General features: G+C 36.7%; 1 protein-coding gene across 1 annotated transcript in view; it reads right to left on the reverse strand.

Moving 5' to 3' along the window:
- The window catches only part of si:ch211-127i16.2 (probable flavin-containing monoamine oxidase A), a 59325-nt gene that overhangs the window by 31666 nt on the left and 7894 nt on the right, over positions 1-19765 (reverse strand). Inside the window, exons 6-7 of the mRNA XM_048176336.1 lie at positions 19224-19313; positions 15383-15467 (exon numbers count right to left, since the gene is read on the reverse strand). Coding sequence (XP_048032293.1) covers positions 15383-15467; positions 19224-19313 — 175 coding nt within the window. The remainder of the gene's footprint in view (positions 1-15382; positions 15468-19223; positions 19314-19765) is intronic.

The raw sequence follows: 19765 nt of genomic DNA on the forward strand, positions 1-19765 counted from the left end.
GACTCACAGCCTCAAAGTGTTCATTGAAGAATATTTTCACAGGAAAATGTGTGGGAAAAATACTTCCGCCATCAACATCACTTAAAAAATGATTGGTCACTGTTGTGCCAGCTGAATGTGTGTTTGAATGTGTGTCTGTCCTATAGTGTAATCCAGTGGTTCCCAAAGTGGGGGTCGAGACATTGAGGGAGGGGTCGCGAGATGATTTCCAGAAATAAAAAAATAGCATATTTTATCAATAATTGTAAACAAAATACTAAAAATAGTAGTTAAATTAAAAAAACAAAAACCATGTAAATAAATAAAGCCATCAATCTTTCGATTTTCCTTCACCTCGACCGTGGCTCCTGAGGTGATTATGACAGATTAACGACATATTAGTAATGGCATCAGTTTTAGCAGGTCAATTTACAGCACTATGTTAAACATTCCAACAAGTGCACTTATGTAATTCTTTAAGATTTAAGCTTTGGATATTATTTTTGTCAAAATGAAACGTTGGTTAATATCGACCAAAGACAACGCAGGGAGGCCAGCGGAGGAGAGAGAAGCACCTCCGTCATGCCTTTGCAGTACACATGCAGCACGCGCCATTGTGCTTTCACATATGCCGCGTTTGCAGTGCGCAACTGATCCGTGGCTGTTTATCACAAACACAACATTTACTTATTTTTATTTCAAATCCAAAAGTTGTTACTGAACATGCTTGTCAGCATTGCGATTCTCTTTGTATACACTATATTTCATAGATGTCACGATTAAACGCACTGCATTTAAATGTTTTATTCAATTCATACTTTAGATTTATATATTACATTGCTCACAAGTGGCAAAACATTTAAACATAAGCTTTATGTAAAAATTTACAAACATTTCAAATTAAAACTTAAAAACTCTCTCATTTTTTCTTTCATTTTAAATCTCTTTACAAGAAATCCCTCAGGTCATAAAGAACTTTGTTTTTCCAACTTCACGAAGAGACGAGTGCTATCTTTATGTCTCCTTGTTCACCTAAATGCCTGGTAAGGTGTCATTTTTTGTGCAGTGTGAACGCTCTAATCCGTTAATATGGGCACAGAAAAAAATACACACTGCATACGCACTGCAAACAGAGTAGGTCTATGTGTGAAACAGGCGTTAGTGCGTGTGCGCCATTGCGCACAACGTTTGTATACTTTAACCACCTCCAAAGATAGTGGCGGTCGCGAGTCACTGGCATTATTATTTTGGGGGTCGTGGGCTGAAAATTTTGGGAACCCCTGGTGTAATCTGTACTGCTGCATTTTCATAATGAACCAAAATACTTTAAAACTTCTCATAATAACATACAAGGTCTCTAACATTGTTTTGTGCCATCGCTTTGGCAAAGTATCTGTCAATCAAACTAAAATCAAAAGCGCAATATGGCTTTGTGCCCTTATCAAATCACAAAAGACTGCAATTTAATTAAATAGATTTTAAATAGGTCTGTAATTAAGTAGGTCTGTTCTCGAGGCATTTCAAGTGAGCACTTTGTTCATGCGATCAGCTCGTGAACCGGTGTGTTACGCATCTCAAAACAGCTCAGTTCACAGTGAATGACTGCAGTGAACTACATCTCTGCATGTGATGTGAGTTTAACGTGCATTTGGGAATGTAGCGGGCACCAGTTACGCATTATTTTCACATTTGCATAATCCCATTTTTGTGGGAAGATGATAACAGCGTTTCACTATAGCATTTCACTTGTAAGCATTTAATTTGTAATGAGACACGTTTGTAAACCTGTTTTTACAGAAATTGTAATTTTCCACCAAAATAAAAGCAGCAGTTTCTGTCAAAATAAAAACTCAAGGGTTTATCTCTTGCAAGTGTAGAAATTAGGACAGTAAAGTATTGCAATTTCCCCTACTGTAGCATGAAGTAAAATATGATACTTATGAAATATTAATTTATTTTACAGTGCATTTGTTTTACAATAAGTGGCTGTCACAGAAATTATAATAATATAAAATTATATTTATTATTATATTCTAATTGTTTGGCTTCCTAAAACACCAGTGTGAATGTAATGTAGACAGACAATGGGCCCCTTTTTAACAATCTAAGCACATGGTCTAAAGCGCACGGCACGAGTGCACTTAGGGCGTGTCCGAATCCACTTTTGCAAGTTTAATGATGGGAAAAATGGTCGGTGCGCCCGGCGCCTTGGTCTAAAAAGGTTGTCCCTATTCTCTGAATGAGTAATAGGTGTGTTTTGGGCGTAACGTGCAATAAACCAATCAGAGTCTCATCTCCCATTCCCTTTAAAAGCCAGTTGCACTCACACAATGGCAAATTCGCTATTTACATGGCGGAATTTGCAAACAAACAAACAAAAAAAAACTGAACACTTCTCCAGCGAGGAAATGGATCTGCTCATGCGCGAGGTTAAAGCGTGTGAGCAGACCATCTCCAGGACAAGCCGGATTCCACCAAAGCATTTTTATCTTTATGCACACAATAATAATCTTTTACACTGTGATCATTTTATTTTTAATATTTGGCATGTTTGTGTGCTGCTGCACATCCCTTTGTGTGTAATAAGCAAAGTGTACGCGTGCCTATAGGTGCACATTACTGACGCAGTCTTTAAATAACAAAAAAATAAAGATTGCGCCATTGACTTTAGACCAGGTTTCAGTTGGTCAATGGCGCAGTCTATTTCAGTTGCCTCAAAATAGCAACACGCCAACAATGCGCCTGAACACACCTTGTTTTCAGACCAGCACGCCCACGGGCGCACAAATGGGTGCAAATGCATTTGCTATTTAAACAACGTGGCGCAGGACGTGAAAATGATAACTTCGTTGGGCTGAAACTAGCAAAAAACACTTGCGTCGCACCTGGTGTCGCATTGCACCAGGTGTATGATAGGGCCCAATATATCACAACTAAAAAGAGGGTTGAGTCTCCATTAAAGTTCAGGTACAAGACAATGCACACTTTTTATCATTGTTCAATTTGCACACTGAACAGGGGATAGAGCTCTTAATTTTGAACTCTCAAAGTGCACCAGATGAATTTATGAATTTTAAGGGGTGATGAACTGAGAAATCAAATTTTCCTTCAGCTTTTGACATATAAGAGGTCATCATACTATAAGAATATCCTGTAAGTTTCAGAACTGAAAACATCTTTGTTAGTCCAATAAAAGCTTTTATTGACACCAGACCCAGCAAAAGACTGTTTTTCAAAGAAGATCAGAAGAAGATCAACGCCTACTTCATCACTGTCTGTTTAGCCCTGCCCACCGATCCGCACATGACATGCAATAGAATAGGTAGCCTAAGTAACATAGCCCTATGTGGTACTAAACCGGATTGAGCTGCCAAGCAATAAATATGCCGTTGAGGATTACAAAATATTGTGCAGTGCCTGGACGCGACAGTAATGCAACATGTAAGTAACTGTGTCAATTCTAATGCCTGATCTGATATGTAATGATTCATGTACAGTCAGATGTTCTTTGTCTGTGTGTCAGTAAATCAAACCCGTGACTAAACGTGAACTTGCGTTGTTTCTCTTAGTAGGATGAAAATAATCTGTTATTTAACGGTGATTAAATTATATAAAGAAAGCGATCAAAGAAAGCACCCTTTGCAATTGTTGGAGCAGCGCGCACTGAAGCTGTCAACCCGTTTTATTCAAACGAAATCTCTTAGTTATATCGCGTTTGCACTGTTAGTGTAAATGAAAGCATTTGTCAGTGTACAGAAATTGAGTTGCAATGACGAGATCACTGCTTTCATGCACTCAACATGTCTGTGATCGGCTACAGTGTTCATCACTGCAACCTTTCATGCTGTGATCTAAATATAATGCCATAGATCTGAATTGTAATGCAACACTTTTCACGATTAGTTAACCTTGAGAGCTGTAAAAGTGAAAACATGCTAAAAGAGAGGGTAATACTTAGCTATTTCAAATGGAAAGATGTTAGCCAATCACAGCAGTGGGTTTTACACTGAAGTCTCACAGCAGACATGCCCCTTAAAACAGAGCGGCTAAAACCGGGGGTAGGAAAACTGCTTTTTATTTTTAAATTATGACAATTTTGGATGTAAAAAGTATACTAACATTATAAGTGCACCCAAGGAAATGTAAAACAATAAAACAACGCAGTTCATGACCCCTTCAACTTTAAAATGTACATCCCCCAGAACAGAACCCCTAGAGGGACCGCGGCCCACCCCTCATAGTCTCACAAAAACCTGTGGTAAACACTGAATGTGATCTAAAAAGCCAAAAATGCAAAGCAATCACAAAACACCAGGGTTATTATAACAAAAAGGACATAAAAGGGAGCTCGGATACTGTTGGGAAAAGTCCATCTGTAAAAATCACCCAACATCTCATTAAAGTGGATCCAGCACTATGCAGAAAAGCATTTTAATTGAAGCTAATGTTAATAAACGTCTCTGTCCTGATAATGAAAAATCAAACAGTATAAGCGATGCAGAGCAGAGCTACGTTGTAATTGTGTTTAGCAACGGCAATCAGAATAAGATATTTTGATTACATTATGTTTCACGGACGGGTTGCTAATTGAGCAAGAGGCTCTGATTAGCACATTTCCACTATACTAACTCTCTCCCAGAGGACTTTCCAACATGTTATTGAAAAAAACAACCCACATAACACATATCCAACATATCTTTTCTTAATCATGATTTATTTCTGCAATTGTTTACATGTGACCGCCAATTCCACGTCAACCCACATGAATCTGTCTCTCGTAAGGGCTGTGATGGCAGATGGGGGAAACAGATCTAATTTAGCCGCAGTGACTGAGGTGTGGAGTCGCTCTCATTGATTGAGAGCAATCGCTCTGTGCCTGGCAGTCCATCATAACGGTGTGCTTATAAGAGACAGCAACTGTCTGCTTGCTTCAATTTGCTAGATGTTAGGAAACTGCAACACCACCAATCTGGCAGCCAAACAGGGAGACAAAGGGATGCACAACTTTGGAAGAAATGAAGAGATGTTTGTGTACATTTTATATTGATTATGGAAGTGGAAATTCATCAAATTGCAATCAAAATAATGGAGATGAGTGTACAATGGGCATCTACTAGGGTTGCATGATATATCCAAATAAAAATCAATATGGCACTATGGCTTAGTGCGATTGTCAAATCGCGAAGACTGCGATTTAATTATAACGAGTTACAGTTGTGTGGTATGGGGGGGGGGTTGGGGGGCGCTCTGGAGACCTAACCTTGAGTGAGTGGGGTGCAGGCAGATGCAGAGGTCTCCATGGCGGGTCAGAGGCCGTGGGCAACCATGGCGGATCAGGAGCTATAGCCGGCCAAGATGGCTGTGGAGCTGCAGCGGGCCATGAGGACACCGAGACCCCGCCCAGGAGTTCCACACCCACGGGCATATGGAGAGGGGTCTAGATACGGGTTCCATGACATGCCCTCATATTCAATTAACAGCCCCACTGTGTCCACTGCTCGGCGAGGACAGGCCTTTTGGACCGTCTGGACCTCTTTGTGGCCCTTCTTTTGGACAGTTTGGGCGTGACCTCTGGTTGGAGCTCTGGTGCACACCCACTGGAGCGATAGGTGGAGGAAATTTGTGGCTGGTGAGCTGGCCAGGCCACCGTCGCTTCTGAGGGAGCTGGACGAGGTGAATACGATCGCCTATGAACCTCTTCAATTTCAAACTCGGAACCATTAAGGAATAGAACCAGATTAATGGATTCGACTAAGGAATAGAGGCATTCAGGCTCACAATAGCGAATCGTATCCTCGTCCAGACCCCTCAGAAAGCAGGAATTCAAAATAGCATCTGGCCAGCTTACCTTAAAAGATAGCTCTGCAAATTCCTCCACATATTTCTCCAGAGGGCAGCCGTCCTGTCTGGCTGTCCAGAGGCGGTCCTCCACCGAGAGCCGATGTCTGCGGTGCGTTGGGGGCACTGGAACGAGGAAAATTCCTGTTTTCTTCTGTTGAAGTCCTCACTGTTCTGGGGTCTCATTTATAAAGCGTGCGTATGCCAGTTCCCACGCAAAGGTTGTGATCTATAAAAATAAACTTGACGGGAGAATGTGCGCACCTTTAAGCAAACTTTGAGCCGTGCGTACGAACATTTTGGAGACAGAGCAGTTTGGCGACACTGATGGTGAGCTGAGGGACTGACGGCAGATGAAGGAAAACCACTTTAAATCCTCATTCTGAGTCATAATCATAAATACAGTTCATGTCCACAATAACAGTTTAAATAAATAAAAGAATTATTTAAACTCGCGTGGAAACACGTTTTCATTTGATAAACATTTACATTAATATTACACTTCACTATTGCCGATAAGCACTGAAATTACATTACGCAGAAGTTAAACAAAAGTGATATGAATTCAGATAGTAGATGTGCTACTTTCGATCACTTTTCCTGTGACACGCTGTTTTAATGACAGCGAGGAGTGCTGGGAGCACAATAATTCCTCTTTAAACTAAACTGCAGATGGTATGACAAAAAATTTTAGCGAGAACGATGATCAATGCACACTTAACTTGGATATTATGGAAGACACTGCTGGTCGAACGGTCCGTTGTCTAGTTTGAATAGGTCCAATAATAAGGTGTTGATGTCGTGTGAAGGATCTTCAAACAATTACCATTTGAAGGATATAATATGAGGAAAACGGTAAGATTTGCATGTTTTCTTTTTTAAAAAATACTTTGTCAGTGACGCGCCGAGACAGACGACTGCAATAAATAAGTAGGCCTATCTGTTTCCACTAAAAATAGCCTATAAACTTCCTAAAAGATGTGTTCACCTTATCAGCAAAACTGTATAAATTTGATTTGAATTGTTTAAAACTATTAAAATACTATTTGGCCAGTGGAAATGAATGAATCAACTCTATTCTAAAACCTTTATCTTAAGTATTTTATATAATTTTGTTTTTATCGATATTTTGATATATTTATTCTAAAACATAAAGAGGATATTGGATGATCTTTATCAATATAATGTGTGGCACAAATGGCATTTATAATCCATATCTAATATTTTACATTGTCTTGTACCTTTGATGGCGTGGTGTCACGTGGATGGGAATATGTATGGAAATGATATGCAGATGAGGTTATGCATAGTAAAACTAGGCGTCAAAATCTCCATATATGGTGATTTCGGGGAGGAGACACGGTGGAGATGCACGTACGCACAATCTTCCGCTGACTGGGATTTATAAAAGGATTTGTGCGCAGGTTCTGGCGTACGCATGGTTTTATAAATCTGATTTTTTTTGTGCGTACGCAAAATCTAGCTTTTGCGCGTACGTACACTTTTAGGATGAAATCTACGCAAAGTTTTATAAATGAGACCCCTGATCAGTTATTCTGTTACAGTTGTGTGGTATAGAGAGACACAGGCACGGACTTCAACATAACAACGATGATGAGGTGATCCAGGTGTGGGGAATCCGTGATGGAGTGCTGATTGGGAAGTGCATGCAGGTGAGAGACGAGGAGGATGATGGGAGTTGTAGTCCAGGACAGGGAAGATCTGTGACAATAGGCTTGTTTGAGATGTGCCTAGCCTCGCCTGAAGTTCAGTCGAGAGTAGGCGGCTGCAGTTAGGGGAGGAGTGAAAAAAGTGCAGGCAAGACGGACAGTTCTCTGTTCTCGTAGTGGATCAGAACCTACGAGATCAAAGGCGGATATCGCGGGATTCACACTCGCGCTTTTTTGCTCATAAACTGTATGTAATCTAAGTTCTGTTGCTTTCATATGAAAATAAACATAATGAACAATACACTCAAAGTACTTGTTATTTATTTCCATTCAAAAGATGTGTGTATCACTCATTTTTACTTTTTAACTAATTATAGACATGTTTTTATATATTTTTATAAATCTGACAACAATCACATAACCCATAGAGAGATCGCAGTGTCAGCGAGTTTAGGAATATTCACACATAATTTATACATCACGGTTGTTTAAACCAATAAGCTTTAAGCTGTGTCGTCAGCAAGTCGTTTCCCATCGTGCTTTTGGTCAGCGCAGTCGGTGGAGAGCAACTGCGCTCGACTGTAGAATCCGATGAGGCCGCCTCGCCCTCGCGAGAGGTTTTTGACACACGTCGGCATGACATCAGAGCAAGGCGGCCCACCCTCGGACACATTTCTAACCGGCATGCATCTCGCGGTGATCACCGGTGATCGGTTCTGCGCAGAATTTGCTCATCTCAAACAAGCCTAATATCATGAGTTGCATGCATGTAAATGAACAGTGCCGAGCTTCACTCTAAAGCCGCAGCACATATTTTAAATTAGCAGCAACTTTTCAAAATAAAAGCTTGATGGATTACTGTTTGAAAAGGAAGAAATTAATACACATTAGTAATTTTACAGTAAAATAAAATTACTTGGTTTTTTTTTATTTTACAGTATGTGTTATTACAATATATTTCTTATTTAGTTTTTTTTTTAAATAAAAATAATAATAGATAAATTCATAATAATTATTAAAAAACACCAAATTTTTCAACTTTTGAAAAAAATTGTGAGATTTACTTTGAAAAAATTTTCACTCAGAAATTGCTAGTAATAAATTGCTTTATCACAAATAATTACAAAGAAATGGCAAGTAACAGTCACGGTTTGAGTTTGTTTTTGTTATTTTCCTAGTGTGTTTCATTGTGTTCTTGGTTATTTTCCCTGTGACCTAGTTTTCCCCAGTAGGTGTAATTAGTAATCAATTTCCTCACCTGTGTCTTGTTAATTATCTTGTTAAGGTCCTTTGTTTGTCTCATGTATATTTACCGTGTTCTCCCTCAATCTCTGTCGGTTCTTGTTTGTTGTAATGTGGTTTTCTCCTGCATTTTTCCTAGTTCCTGAGTGTTTGATGACTAAAGTCTACCTTCTAGAATTATTCCTCATTGTGTGAATTTCTAAGTACCATGTTACGTGACAGTAACACATTGAATTAAACACAAAATTTTGTAGCAGAAAGACTGAAATAGTATCTTGTAAAACATATTCCAATAATATTTGTTTTAACTTAAAAAATAATAATATTTATATATATATATATATATATATATATATATATATATATATATATATATATATATATATATATATATATATATATATATCATTAAATCATTTTAAAAGAGCCAATCAGGGAGGGATGGATGTGTTTGTCTTTACCTGATTTGCATAATTAATGAACCAAGTGTTAAAACAATGCAAATAAACAACACTATGCACACTCTATGTGGCTGCAGTTCAAGCTTTAGTGAATTCCCTGGCTATTTTACAGCCCACAATCTAGATCCTCCTACACTTCTGTCAGTCTGTCGCTCTCTTTCTTGCCATCAGGTTTTTTTTGTTGTATTCCCTCTCACTCCTTGGCATCTCTGTCACCTCTGTTACCTAGGTAGCTGTGAGTGCTGGAACAGACAGTTATAGCATAACCTCAGGCTAATGGGCCACAGGTGGTCTCAGCATTTCTGTAGGATTCCCCACCTGCCTGGAGCCTTGGGGAATACTGTGCTTAAAAAAAAAAAGAAGGAAAAATAAAAAGAAAAGCATCACTTGTTCTGGACACGCTGGGCTGGGCTGACTCATTTTCAGTTAGCCCTTGCTTTGAATAACTAAACAAATTATAATAATATAATATAAGATGATATAATATTTTTCAGTAAGTTATTACACTTTTTCTGTACTTTAGTTGCCATAAGTACTATAATATTTAGGCTCAAGTTTAAAATGTTTTTAAATATTTTAATAAATATATTTAAAAAAATATATATATATTATATATATATATATATATATATATATATATATATATATATATATATATATATATATATATATATATTTTTTTTTTTTTTTTTTTTTTTTTATATATTTACAAATGCTCTCTAGAATGTGAGGGACATTGCCTGTGACCACCTAGCAATTGTTTATTTTTGCCTAAAATTATGATTCATGTATTTAAATTGCATATAAATTTCCATCCAATTGAACTACACACTTTAATAGGAAATATGTCAACACAGGAAAGAACTGTCAATCAATGTCAAGACATTTTTAAATTTGGATCTTTTCATGTGAACGCTGCTTTTTCTCCAACAAGATTATGTTATTGTATAATAAAGTATCATTTTCTGTTCAAATGTTCTTTTTCCAGTCGAAAAAAAATGTCATAAAATGCGACTTTCACCTGAAAATTCAATGGCCAAAATTTGCAGTATACCTTGTTCCCATTCATATACCCACACTGCCTCCATTCATCTGTAAATTCAAAAGTGATACCAGCAATTTGGTAATTAAAGGTTTGGGCATAAAGCCTGTGCTTTTGAACGCATTCCGAAAGCGCTGTGAAATTGGAAACAATCCGGCACTCTTAAACAAAAAAATCTGTTTAAACTCCGGTGTAACCACCCTTAAAAATAGGTCACGGCAGTCAAACGGATGCTAATGTATTGCTTTCCTTCTTTCTTCTTCTTCCAGCATAAACAGGCCTCTAAGCACAACTCTGAATGACGTGTCTGTAAGGTTGCTTGCCACCGCTGTAGCCCGCTGTCACTGGAGATGCTCTCTCATCAAAGTGGAGTCGATGGGAGGCCGGGCCGGGGACCGTTTTCTCTGCCAGTCAGCTCAAATTGCATGCAGCTGCAATGCCAGCTTAGTCAGGTACAGCGTTTTGGAGGAAGACTGGGGAGTTAAATATAGCAACCAACCAGCTGCACCCGGTTATGCTTCGACATGCCACAAACCCACCGAAGGAATGCGTCCAAACCTGGTTGAGCATCTGAACGCCAACCAAAATACCAAGACAAAAAGCACATACATCCCACAACCTGACTAATCGCCGGCATAATGTAGGCTTGGTGCAGCAAAGCATGAATACTTCATAGCTTTATACAGCTACACACGCACCCACGCACAATAAATCCAGAAAACACACACATACACACACATTTGTTTCTCATGGTTGCCCACGCACACCCACACTTCATATTCTGTCCTCTCCCCGACTGTCACAGAAATACAGGATTGCCTTATACGGTTTTAACACGTGGATTTAAAGCGATTGCTTGAAGACATTTGTCCCGCTGACTTTACTCATGACAGCCAATACCTGTGACTTTCAAGTCAAGAAATATCTAAAAACAATGACTGTAAATCCAAGGGAAATAAAAAATCTGTAAATCAGAGAAACAGTTCACCCCCAAATAAATATTCTATTATTGTTTATTCACCCTTATGTCTTTCCAAACCTGTATGCTGAGATTTTATAAAATGCACTAATATATATATATATATATATATATATATATATATATATATATATAGGGTTGTGTTATTTATTTTAGTATTATTATTATTTTTTTTGCAAATTCCATTTTTTTTTCCATTTGAATTTTTCTAGATTCTAGATTCATCAAAAAGCATGTCTAATCAGTTTAATTCATAAAACTTTAATTTAGTAATTTATTATTATTATTATTATTATTATTTTACAATAGTAGGAAAAGAATGTCTAATACATTGAATTCATAAAACTTTTTTATTCATATTTTAAAATGTAATCAAATAGCTGAGCTTCAGGTCCAAACCTCCTCCATAGACAGCAAGCCAAGTTTGTTTTACTATTAACCGTCAAGGCTGAATGGGCAGGTGAACTCATGAACTACTGTTTTCCAGCTAACTCTATGGTCCTCTTGAGAAATCGAATCACAACCGAATGCGAAGATCTTGGATCATGTTATATTCTTCAAATGCTTGTCCTCATGTGTTTTTGACCAACCAGAGCTTCATTTAATTTCAATGTGGATGATATCCGACAAAAAAAAAATAACTTTATTTAATATATTATAAATTAATACATAGAGCTGCCTATTTTAATATCAGTGTCAGGTAAGAGTAAGAGACTTATCTAGATTTGTCTAGAAGTTTATTATAAAGTCACTTCTAAACTCATGTGTGAACTACTTAAATAGGGTTTTTATAATAAATAAAAATTATATCAATAAATAATTAATTCAGAGACATATACATCACACATGATGCATGTAAGCACAGCACAACATGACCTTCTATAACAGCCATATCTTACAAAAACCCATCTGAATCAGTACATGGAAGAAAAAAAAAAAAAAAAAAATCAATACATTTAAAAATTTTTACCCTTTTATAAATTTTACCCTGACTGATTTTGTGGTCCAAGTCACAAATGTGTTTGAAATGGTACTAAACTGACAAATTTAATTTTTGGCTGAATTATTCCTTTAAATACTTAAAGGATTAGTTCGCTTTCAAATGAAATTACTCCAAGCTTTACTCACCCTCAAGCCATCCTGGGTGTATATGACTTTCTTTTTTCTGATGAAAAGTCTTTTTTCCTTCTGAAGTGAAACGATGCATTTGTGTAAAAAAAAAAAAAAAAAATCCGCCAGACCGCTTTCCGTATTCTACTTACAAAGAAAGCTCTCGCAGTTCAAACTGTCCTACGCCTTCCCTATTCAACTTACGGAACTGACACAATGCCACTTTACACTTTCTTTGTAACTTGAATACGGAAGCTAGATATTTTACTTCATAACTTGTTAAATATGGATATATTTTTACACAAACACATCGTTTCACTTCAGAAGGCCTTTATTAACCCCCCTTGAGCCGTGTGGAATATGTTTATGATGGATGGATGTGTATGGAGATACTTTCTTCAGCTCATACTCATTTGGTAATGCTTACTGCCATTGTAAAGCTCGGATGCGTCAGGATATTTATTAATATTTCTCAGATTGTGTTCATCAGAGAGAAGAAAGACATATACACCTGGGATGGCTTGAGGGTGAATAAAGCTTGGGGTAATTTTCATTTGAAAGTGAACTAATCCTTTAATAATATATAAAAACTCAATATTGAAAATATACATTGAGACAAAGCTCTTCTGTGCTGCCAGGAGAACATAAGTCTGATCACCTGGCATGGCAAACCGAAGCACAATAAAGTACTATCAGTCAAGCAGTTCATTAATCATTGAAATGGAGGTGGTGGGGGAGTGACTTCACTCATTATAAAAGATAGATGGATGGAAGGTTAAAACATTGTTCAGCCCGGATGACAAGACCACACATAGAGGGACACACTAACACTCGAGTAAGTGAGTCTATAGGTGTTACAAAACTTCTAGGTATTTCATTCCAAGTGGATCAGTTTGTACACTGCAAAAAAAAAAAAAAAAAAAGAATCAAATCAAGACAACAAAATATATATATATATATATATATATATATATATATATATATATATACAGTACAGTCCAAAAGTTTGGAACCACTAAGATTTTTAATGTTTTTAAAAGAAGTTTCGTCTGCTCACCAAGGCTTCATTTATTTAATTAAAAATACAGTAAAAAACAGTAATATTGTGAAATATTATTACAATTTAAAATAACTGTTTTCTATTTGAATATATTTCACAAAGTAATTTATTCCTGTGATCAAAGCTGAATTTTCAGCATCGTTACTCCAGTCTTCAGTGTCACATGATCCTTCAGAAATCATTCTAATATGCTGATCTGCTGCTCAAGAAACATTTAATGTGTACAATTGTACAAAATATTTGTGTACAATATTTTTTTCAGGATTATTTGATGAATAGAAAGTTCAAAAGAACAGTGTTTATCTGAAATCTAATCTTTTGTAACATTATAAATGTCTTTACTGCCACTTTTGATTGGTTTAATGCATCCTTGCTGAATAAAAGTATTCATTTCTTTAATTTCTTTTCAAAAAAAATAAAAATAAAAATTCTTACTGACCCCAAACTTTTGAACGGTAGTGTATAATGCTACAGAAGCTTTGTATTTCAGATAAATGCTGTTCTTTTGAACTTTCTATTCATCAAGGAATCCTGAAAAAAAGTACACAACTGTTTTCAACATTGAAAATAATCATAAATGTTTATTGAGCAGCAAATCAGCATATTAGAATGATTTCTGAAGGATCATGTGACACTGAAGACTGGAGTAACGATGTTGAAAATTCAGCTTTGCATCACAGGAATAAATTACTTTTAATTTAATTAATTACTGTCAAATATATTTAAATAGTACACAGTTATTTTAAATTGTAATAATATTTCACAATATTACTGTTTTTTACTGTATTTTTAATTAAATAAATGTAGCCTTGGTGAGCAGACGAAACTTCTTTTAAAAACATTAAAAATCTTAGTGGTTCCAAACTTTTGGACTGTACTGTATATATATACACTGTATATATATATATATATATATATATATATATATATATATATATATATATATATATATATATATATATATATATATATATATATAACATTATATTTATTAATGTATTGTTATTATTATTATTAATCATAAATAAAATTTTACAATTTAAAATTTTATCTTACAACATATTACAAAACTAACACTAATGTAAATGAGAAATTTAAGACATTTTCTGAAAAACAAGCCTTTAAGAAACAGCTCGCCCAAAAATTACAGATTTATGTCGTCCTCACCCTCATGCAGTTCCCAGTATTAAATTATTTCTTTCATGAAACACATAAGTCCTTTAAGCAGCTTTTCTATTCAATTAGAATGGATGGTGATTATAAGTGCCAACCTCAAAAAAGACCATATGACTTATTCCACTACATTCTAAGTCTACTGAAGATTTTGTTTGTTTATTCCCTAACAGTATCCTCCTCAATTTTTGGAACTTTTAAGAGATTGGTGGTGCACTTTTGCGTGAATTATTCCTTTAATTTCTGTGTCATACGTCTGTACATATTACATACGTAATATGTACAGACACACACCTATGTGTGTGTGTGTGTGTGTGTACTCAACAATGCAACTTGTCCAATGCTTCAACAGTCTGATTCCCAGTACAAATATTAAAAGTTTTCAGTTTGCAACAGGAGAAGATTGCCGGAGGCTTGACTTCAAGCTACGCTACCTTCATTATTTAATCGCTGAATGCATTTTGGACGGCTGTCTAATCTCAACAGTGTCTCCAGTTTTTAAGAGTTCCCGTCACCTGTCAGCTTGCCATCCATGAATTCTGATTTAGAGCCAGCAGGGCGATGGCAGTTCAGGCACTCTGCGTAATTCAGAGCTGTCCTTAGATCTGTCACATTAAAAGTGTCCTCGCCAGACTCCACGCAACAGACTGCGCTGCACTAGCTGTTAAACAAAATGTGGCAGCCAAACTTGCAGCCAGGATGGCGGTAGTCCAGGAGGAAGTAGACTACAGGGGGCATGTGATTGACGGCTGTTTTAGGGTCAGTGCGACAGACTGTTTGGTATGAACCTTGTGATTCACATAGACTTGTGTGTATACGTGTACTAACCTGCCAAGTGAGTAGGACACGCAACAATGACGGCTTTACAAGTGACTGTGCCTGCAGAAGTCGTAACTTTTATGTTCTCTGAATCCTGTGAGAAAAACATATTAGAATTGATTAAAAGACTGAATCAGACTGTGTGAGGTTTAGACTAACTGAAATGGCAAGGACACGGACACATTGTGGGTTGGGTGGATGTCTTGGGAGAAAGCGTGATCCGGGGAGTGGGGTTGTGTTGTGGGTCTCCCTTGGTAGAAATCGTGTTCCGGGGGAGGAACGCGGGGGCACCGTGGTGCGACCACAAAGGGCACTTTCACTTTTGCGATCAAAGGCTCAAGCCCCCCTCCAAATAGTTTTAGATCAGATTCCAATCAGATACACAAATAATCAGATTTGGACTGACAGTGTGAACATAGCCATAAAGCTATCCCAAACAGATCTCACTGCTGGCCAGATTGAAATATAAATGAATACCAACTGTTACAGTATGTACAACCCCCAAAGGTGCTGCAGACAGAAATATGAGTGCTGCAGTGTATCATTTATAGATACAGTAACTATCTGTAAAGGAGACCAGCTACCACACTCAAATAGAAGGCAAAACACATGGGCAGATCATCACAAAGGACATTCATAAACATAATCATGGGCTATGGGACAAGGGGTGCACATATAAACAGGTCTTTATGCTGCTGGGACCCACATATATTCAGCATTTTGCCTGGGCTCTGGAAATTCAAGATTTGGCTCTTTATACTGTAATACATGCAACTGACAAGAAGCTTTTACTGATGAATCTATTAATATTTGTTAATGAAAGTTATAACTACACTGCAGTTCAAATGTTTGGGGTTAGTATTATTTTTTTTAATTTTATTTTTTAAAAAGAAACACATTTTATTTATACGTTTTTTTTTTCAGCATGAAATAGACATTTATACTGCTACAAAATATTTCTATTTATTTAATACATGCTGTTCTTTTGAACTTTCTATGTATTAAAGAATTCCACAAAAATATTAAGCAGCACAACTGTTTTTTAACATTGATAATAATGTATATTGTGCATCAAATCAGCATATTAGAATGATTTCTGAAGGATCATGTGACACTGACTGGAGTGATAATGCTGAAAATTCAGCTTTGACACCATACATTTTAAAATAGGAATAGAAAAATTTTAAATTGTAATATTTCACAAAACATTTTTCTTTTTAGGTACAGTGTCTTCCACAAATATTGGCACCCTTAGTAAATATGAGCAAAGGCGGCTGTGAAAATAAATCTGCATTGTTTATATTTTTGATCTTTTATTCAAAAAATTCACAAAATTCTAACCTTTCATTTAAGTAAAACAATTGAAAATGGGTGGAAAAGCTCATTATGAAATAAATGTTTTTCTCTAGTTCATGTTGGCCACAATTATTGGCACCCAATTATTGCAATGTCCTTTTCCCAAGATAACAGCTCTGAGTCTTCTTCTATAATGCCTGATGAGTTTGGAGAACCCCTGAGAACAATCTCTCCAGATCCTTCAGATTCCAGCTCCATGTTGGTGCTTCTTCTCTTCAGTTCACTCCACCCATTTTCTTTATGTTTCAGGTCAGGGAACTGGCATGGCCATGGCAGAAGCTTCATTTCGTGCTCAGTGACACATTTTTGTGTTGATTTGATGTTTGTTTTGGATCATTGTCCTGATGGATGATCCAACCACTGCCCATTATTGGATTTCTAGCAGAAGTGGTCAGGTTTTGATTTTTTATCTGTTAGTATTTGATAGAATCCATGATGCCATGTATCTGAACAAGATGTCCAGGACCTCCAGCAGAAAAATAGGCTCACAGCATTAAAGATCCAGCAGCATATTTAACCGTGGGCATGGGGTACTTTTTATCCATGTGTGCACCAAACCCATCTGGTGGGTTTGCTGCCAAAAAGCTTTTTTAGTTTCATCTTACCACAGAAGCCGGTCCCATTTGAAGTTCCAGTCTTGTCTGACAACTGAATATGCTAGAGTTTGTTTTTGGATAAGCAAAGAAGGATTTTTCTTGAAACCCTCCCGAACAACTTGTGGGGATGTAGGTGCTGTTTGGTAATTTTTTTAGGCTTTCTGAGACTCAAGACTCAACTAATTTCTGCAATTCTCCAGCTGTGATCCTTGAAGAGTCTTTGGCCACTCAAACTTTCCTCCTCACAGCACATTAGGACGATTTAGACACACATCCTCTTCCAGGCAGATTTGTAACATCTTTAGTTGATTGAAACTTCTTAATTATTTCCCTGATGGTGGAAATGGGGATTTTCAATGCGTTAGCTTTTTTCTTATGCCCATTTTCTATTTTGTGAAGCTCAACGATCTTTTGCTGCACATCAGAACTATATTATTTGTTTTTTCTCATTGTGATGAATGATTAAGGGGATTTGGCCTTTGTGTTTACACATATTTTTACTCCTGTGGAACAGGAAGTCATGGCTGCCCAATTTCATGCTCCTAGTCACCCTGGTGTGCTAAAAAATGTGAATGGGAATGTACTTCAGAGATATTTCACTCAGAAGAATTTCTAGAGATGCCAATAATTGTTGCAAACATGTATTGGAGAAAAACATTTATTTAATAATGAGCTTTCCCCCTCATTTTCAATTCTTTTCCTTCAATGAAAGGTTAGAATTTTGTGAATTTTTTGAATGAAAGATCAAAAAGATAAACAATGCAGATTTTTTTTCACAGCCACCTTTGCTCATATTTACTAAGGGTGCCAATATTTGTGGAGGGCACTGTATATTTATTAAACTATTTTCACTAGTTCTATTGTAATTTTGAACAAATAAATGATGCCTTCTGCAGTGTATGTTCATAGTTGAAAAACATAAATAGGAACCAACATCAAATTTATTCAGGTTGTATCTTCATACATATGACACAAGACTTCTAAAAGCTAGAGAAATGTGAACAAAAACGTAAACAAAAAAAGTACAAATAATTATTTTTTTACTTATAAAAAATTAAAATTAAAAAAATTAAAATTAAAATTAGCCATTTAGCTAATTACTATTATGCTAACTTCTTCAAAACTCTGATTTTCTCATTTTCTGAAAAAAAATAAAATAAATAATAAATAAAACTAAAACAAAAAAAACAAAAAAAAAATGTGGGCCCTAACTGCTTTTTTCTGTTTACAGAGCCACAGATGTGTGATTTCCCTGAGGACCTATTTTATTGAAATCTCATACATGGCCAAAAAAAATAAACTAAAAAAATTAGTTTTGACCGACTATATTCAGGTAATCAAAAAATGTGCTGCAGGTGCTTTTGCCTCAACCGAATAGTGAAGACTTTTTATCATAACAGACTGTACTCACTTTTCATGTCATAGCTCTAACACTGATAGTAGTCAATGAGTTCATTTTGATAAACAGTGGGGGTGAGTAAAACTTTCTACTCAGGCATGTCGATGTAACACCATTAAGATGGCTAATGGATTTTACCTCTCTATGTGTGAGAGCAACATTATAAGCTAATCCCCTGACGTGAGGCTTTCAAAAGATTTTGTGTCACCGATTCTCAAATGAGAACAATCTAATGGAGTGGATTTGATTTAGGTTATCTAAATATTTTAGTCATGACAAGCACTTCAGTGTATAACAGTGCATTATACAGAAATGGAAAGGAAGAGGCAGTGTAAAACAAACTAAAAAAAAGGAGGAAAAACGAGAAAAGCACACCACAGGACCCATGTCTTGGTATCTGAATAGTATCTCATTTAAAGGAATGGAACTTATCACTCGCACCGCTGGTGGAGAAATGCTCGTTATCTCTATGTCAACCTTGCGCTGATGGAGTCGTTACCTGACATATGGTCGTTACGGCGGCACCCAGCCGAACCCGCTCCGCTCCGATCTGCTCCACCAGTTTCTCTGACAGCTGCTGAGTGCCTCCCTGTGGAGAGAGATGGGCATCACACTAGGGTCAACCACAGCTGCTGCTCTCAATGCACAAAAAACACAATACCACCTCCTTACAGATGTCTGTGCTATGCCACAATGCTCCACTGGGCTTCTCCTCTGCCAAAAATTATGTTCAAAATGTCTGTTATGCAAAAAAAAGTGTCATGCTACAGTGATAGATCTGTTTTGTTTTATGAGACTATGAGACTGCATTGCCTGTGTGCTATGGGGAATACAGTATGCATCGTAATAGTATGCCGTGCTCAATGGTTAGGAGGGGAAAGTAAGACCTAATCTAGTAGAGAGATAAATAAGACACTCAGTGCTGACAGAAAGTAGGTAAAAGAGGACCAGGAGATAAAAGCTTTTCAAATTGAGCTGTTTATCACCCTTTCACCTAAATCAACTGTGATATCTGATACTATAGTTCAGTTCCAAGCTAGT

The sequence above is a fragment of the Megalobrama amblycephala genome, linkage group LG2 (assembly GCF_018812025.1).
Source record: "Megalobrama amblycephala isolate DHTTF-2021 linkage group LG2, ASM1881202v1, whole genome shotgun sequence".
NCBI classification, from domain to species: Eukaryota; Metazoa; Chordata; class Actinopteri; order Cypriniformes; family Xenocyprididae; genus Megalobrama; species Megalobrama amblycephala.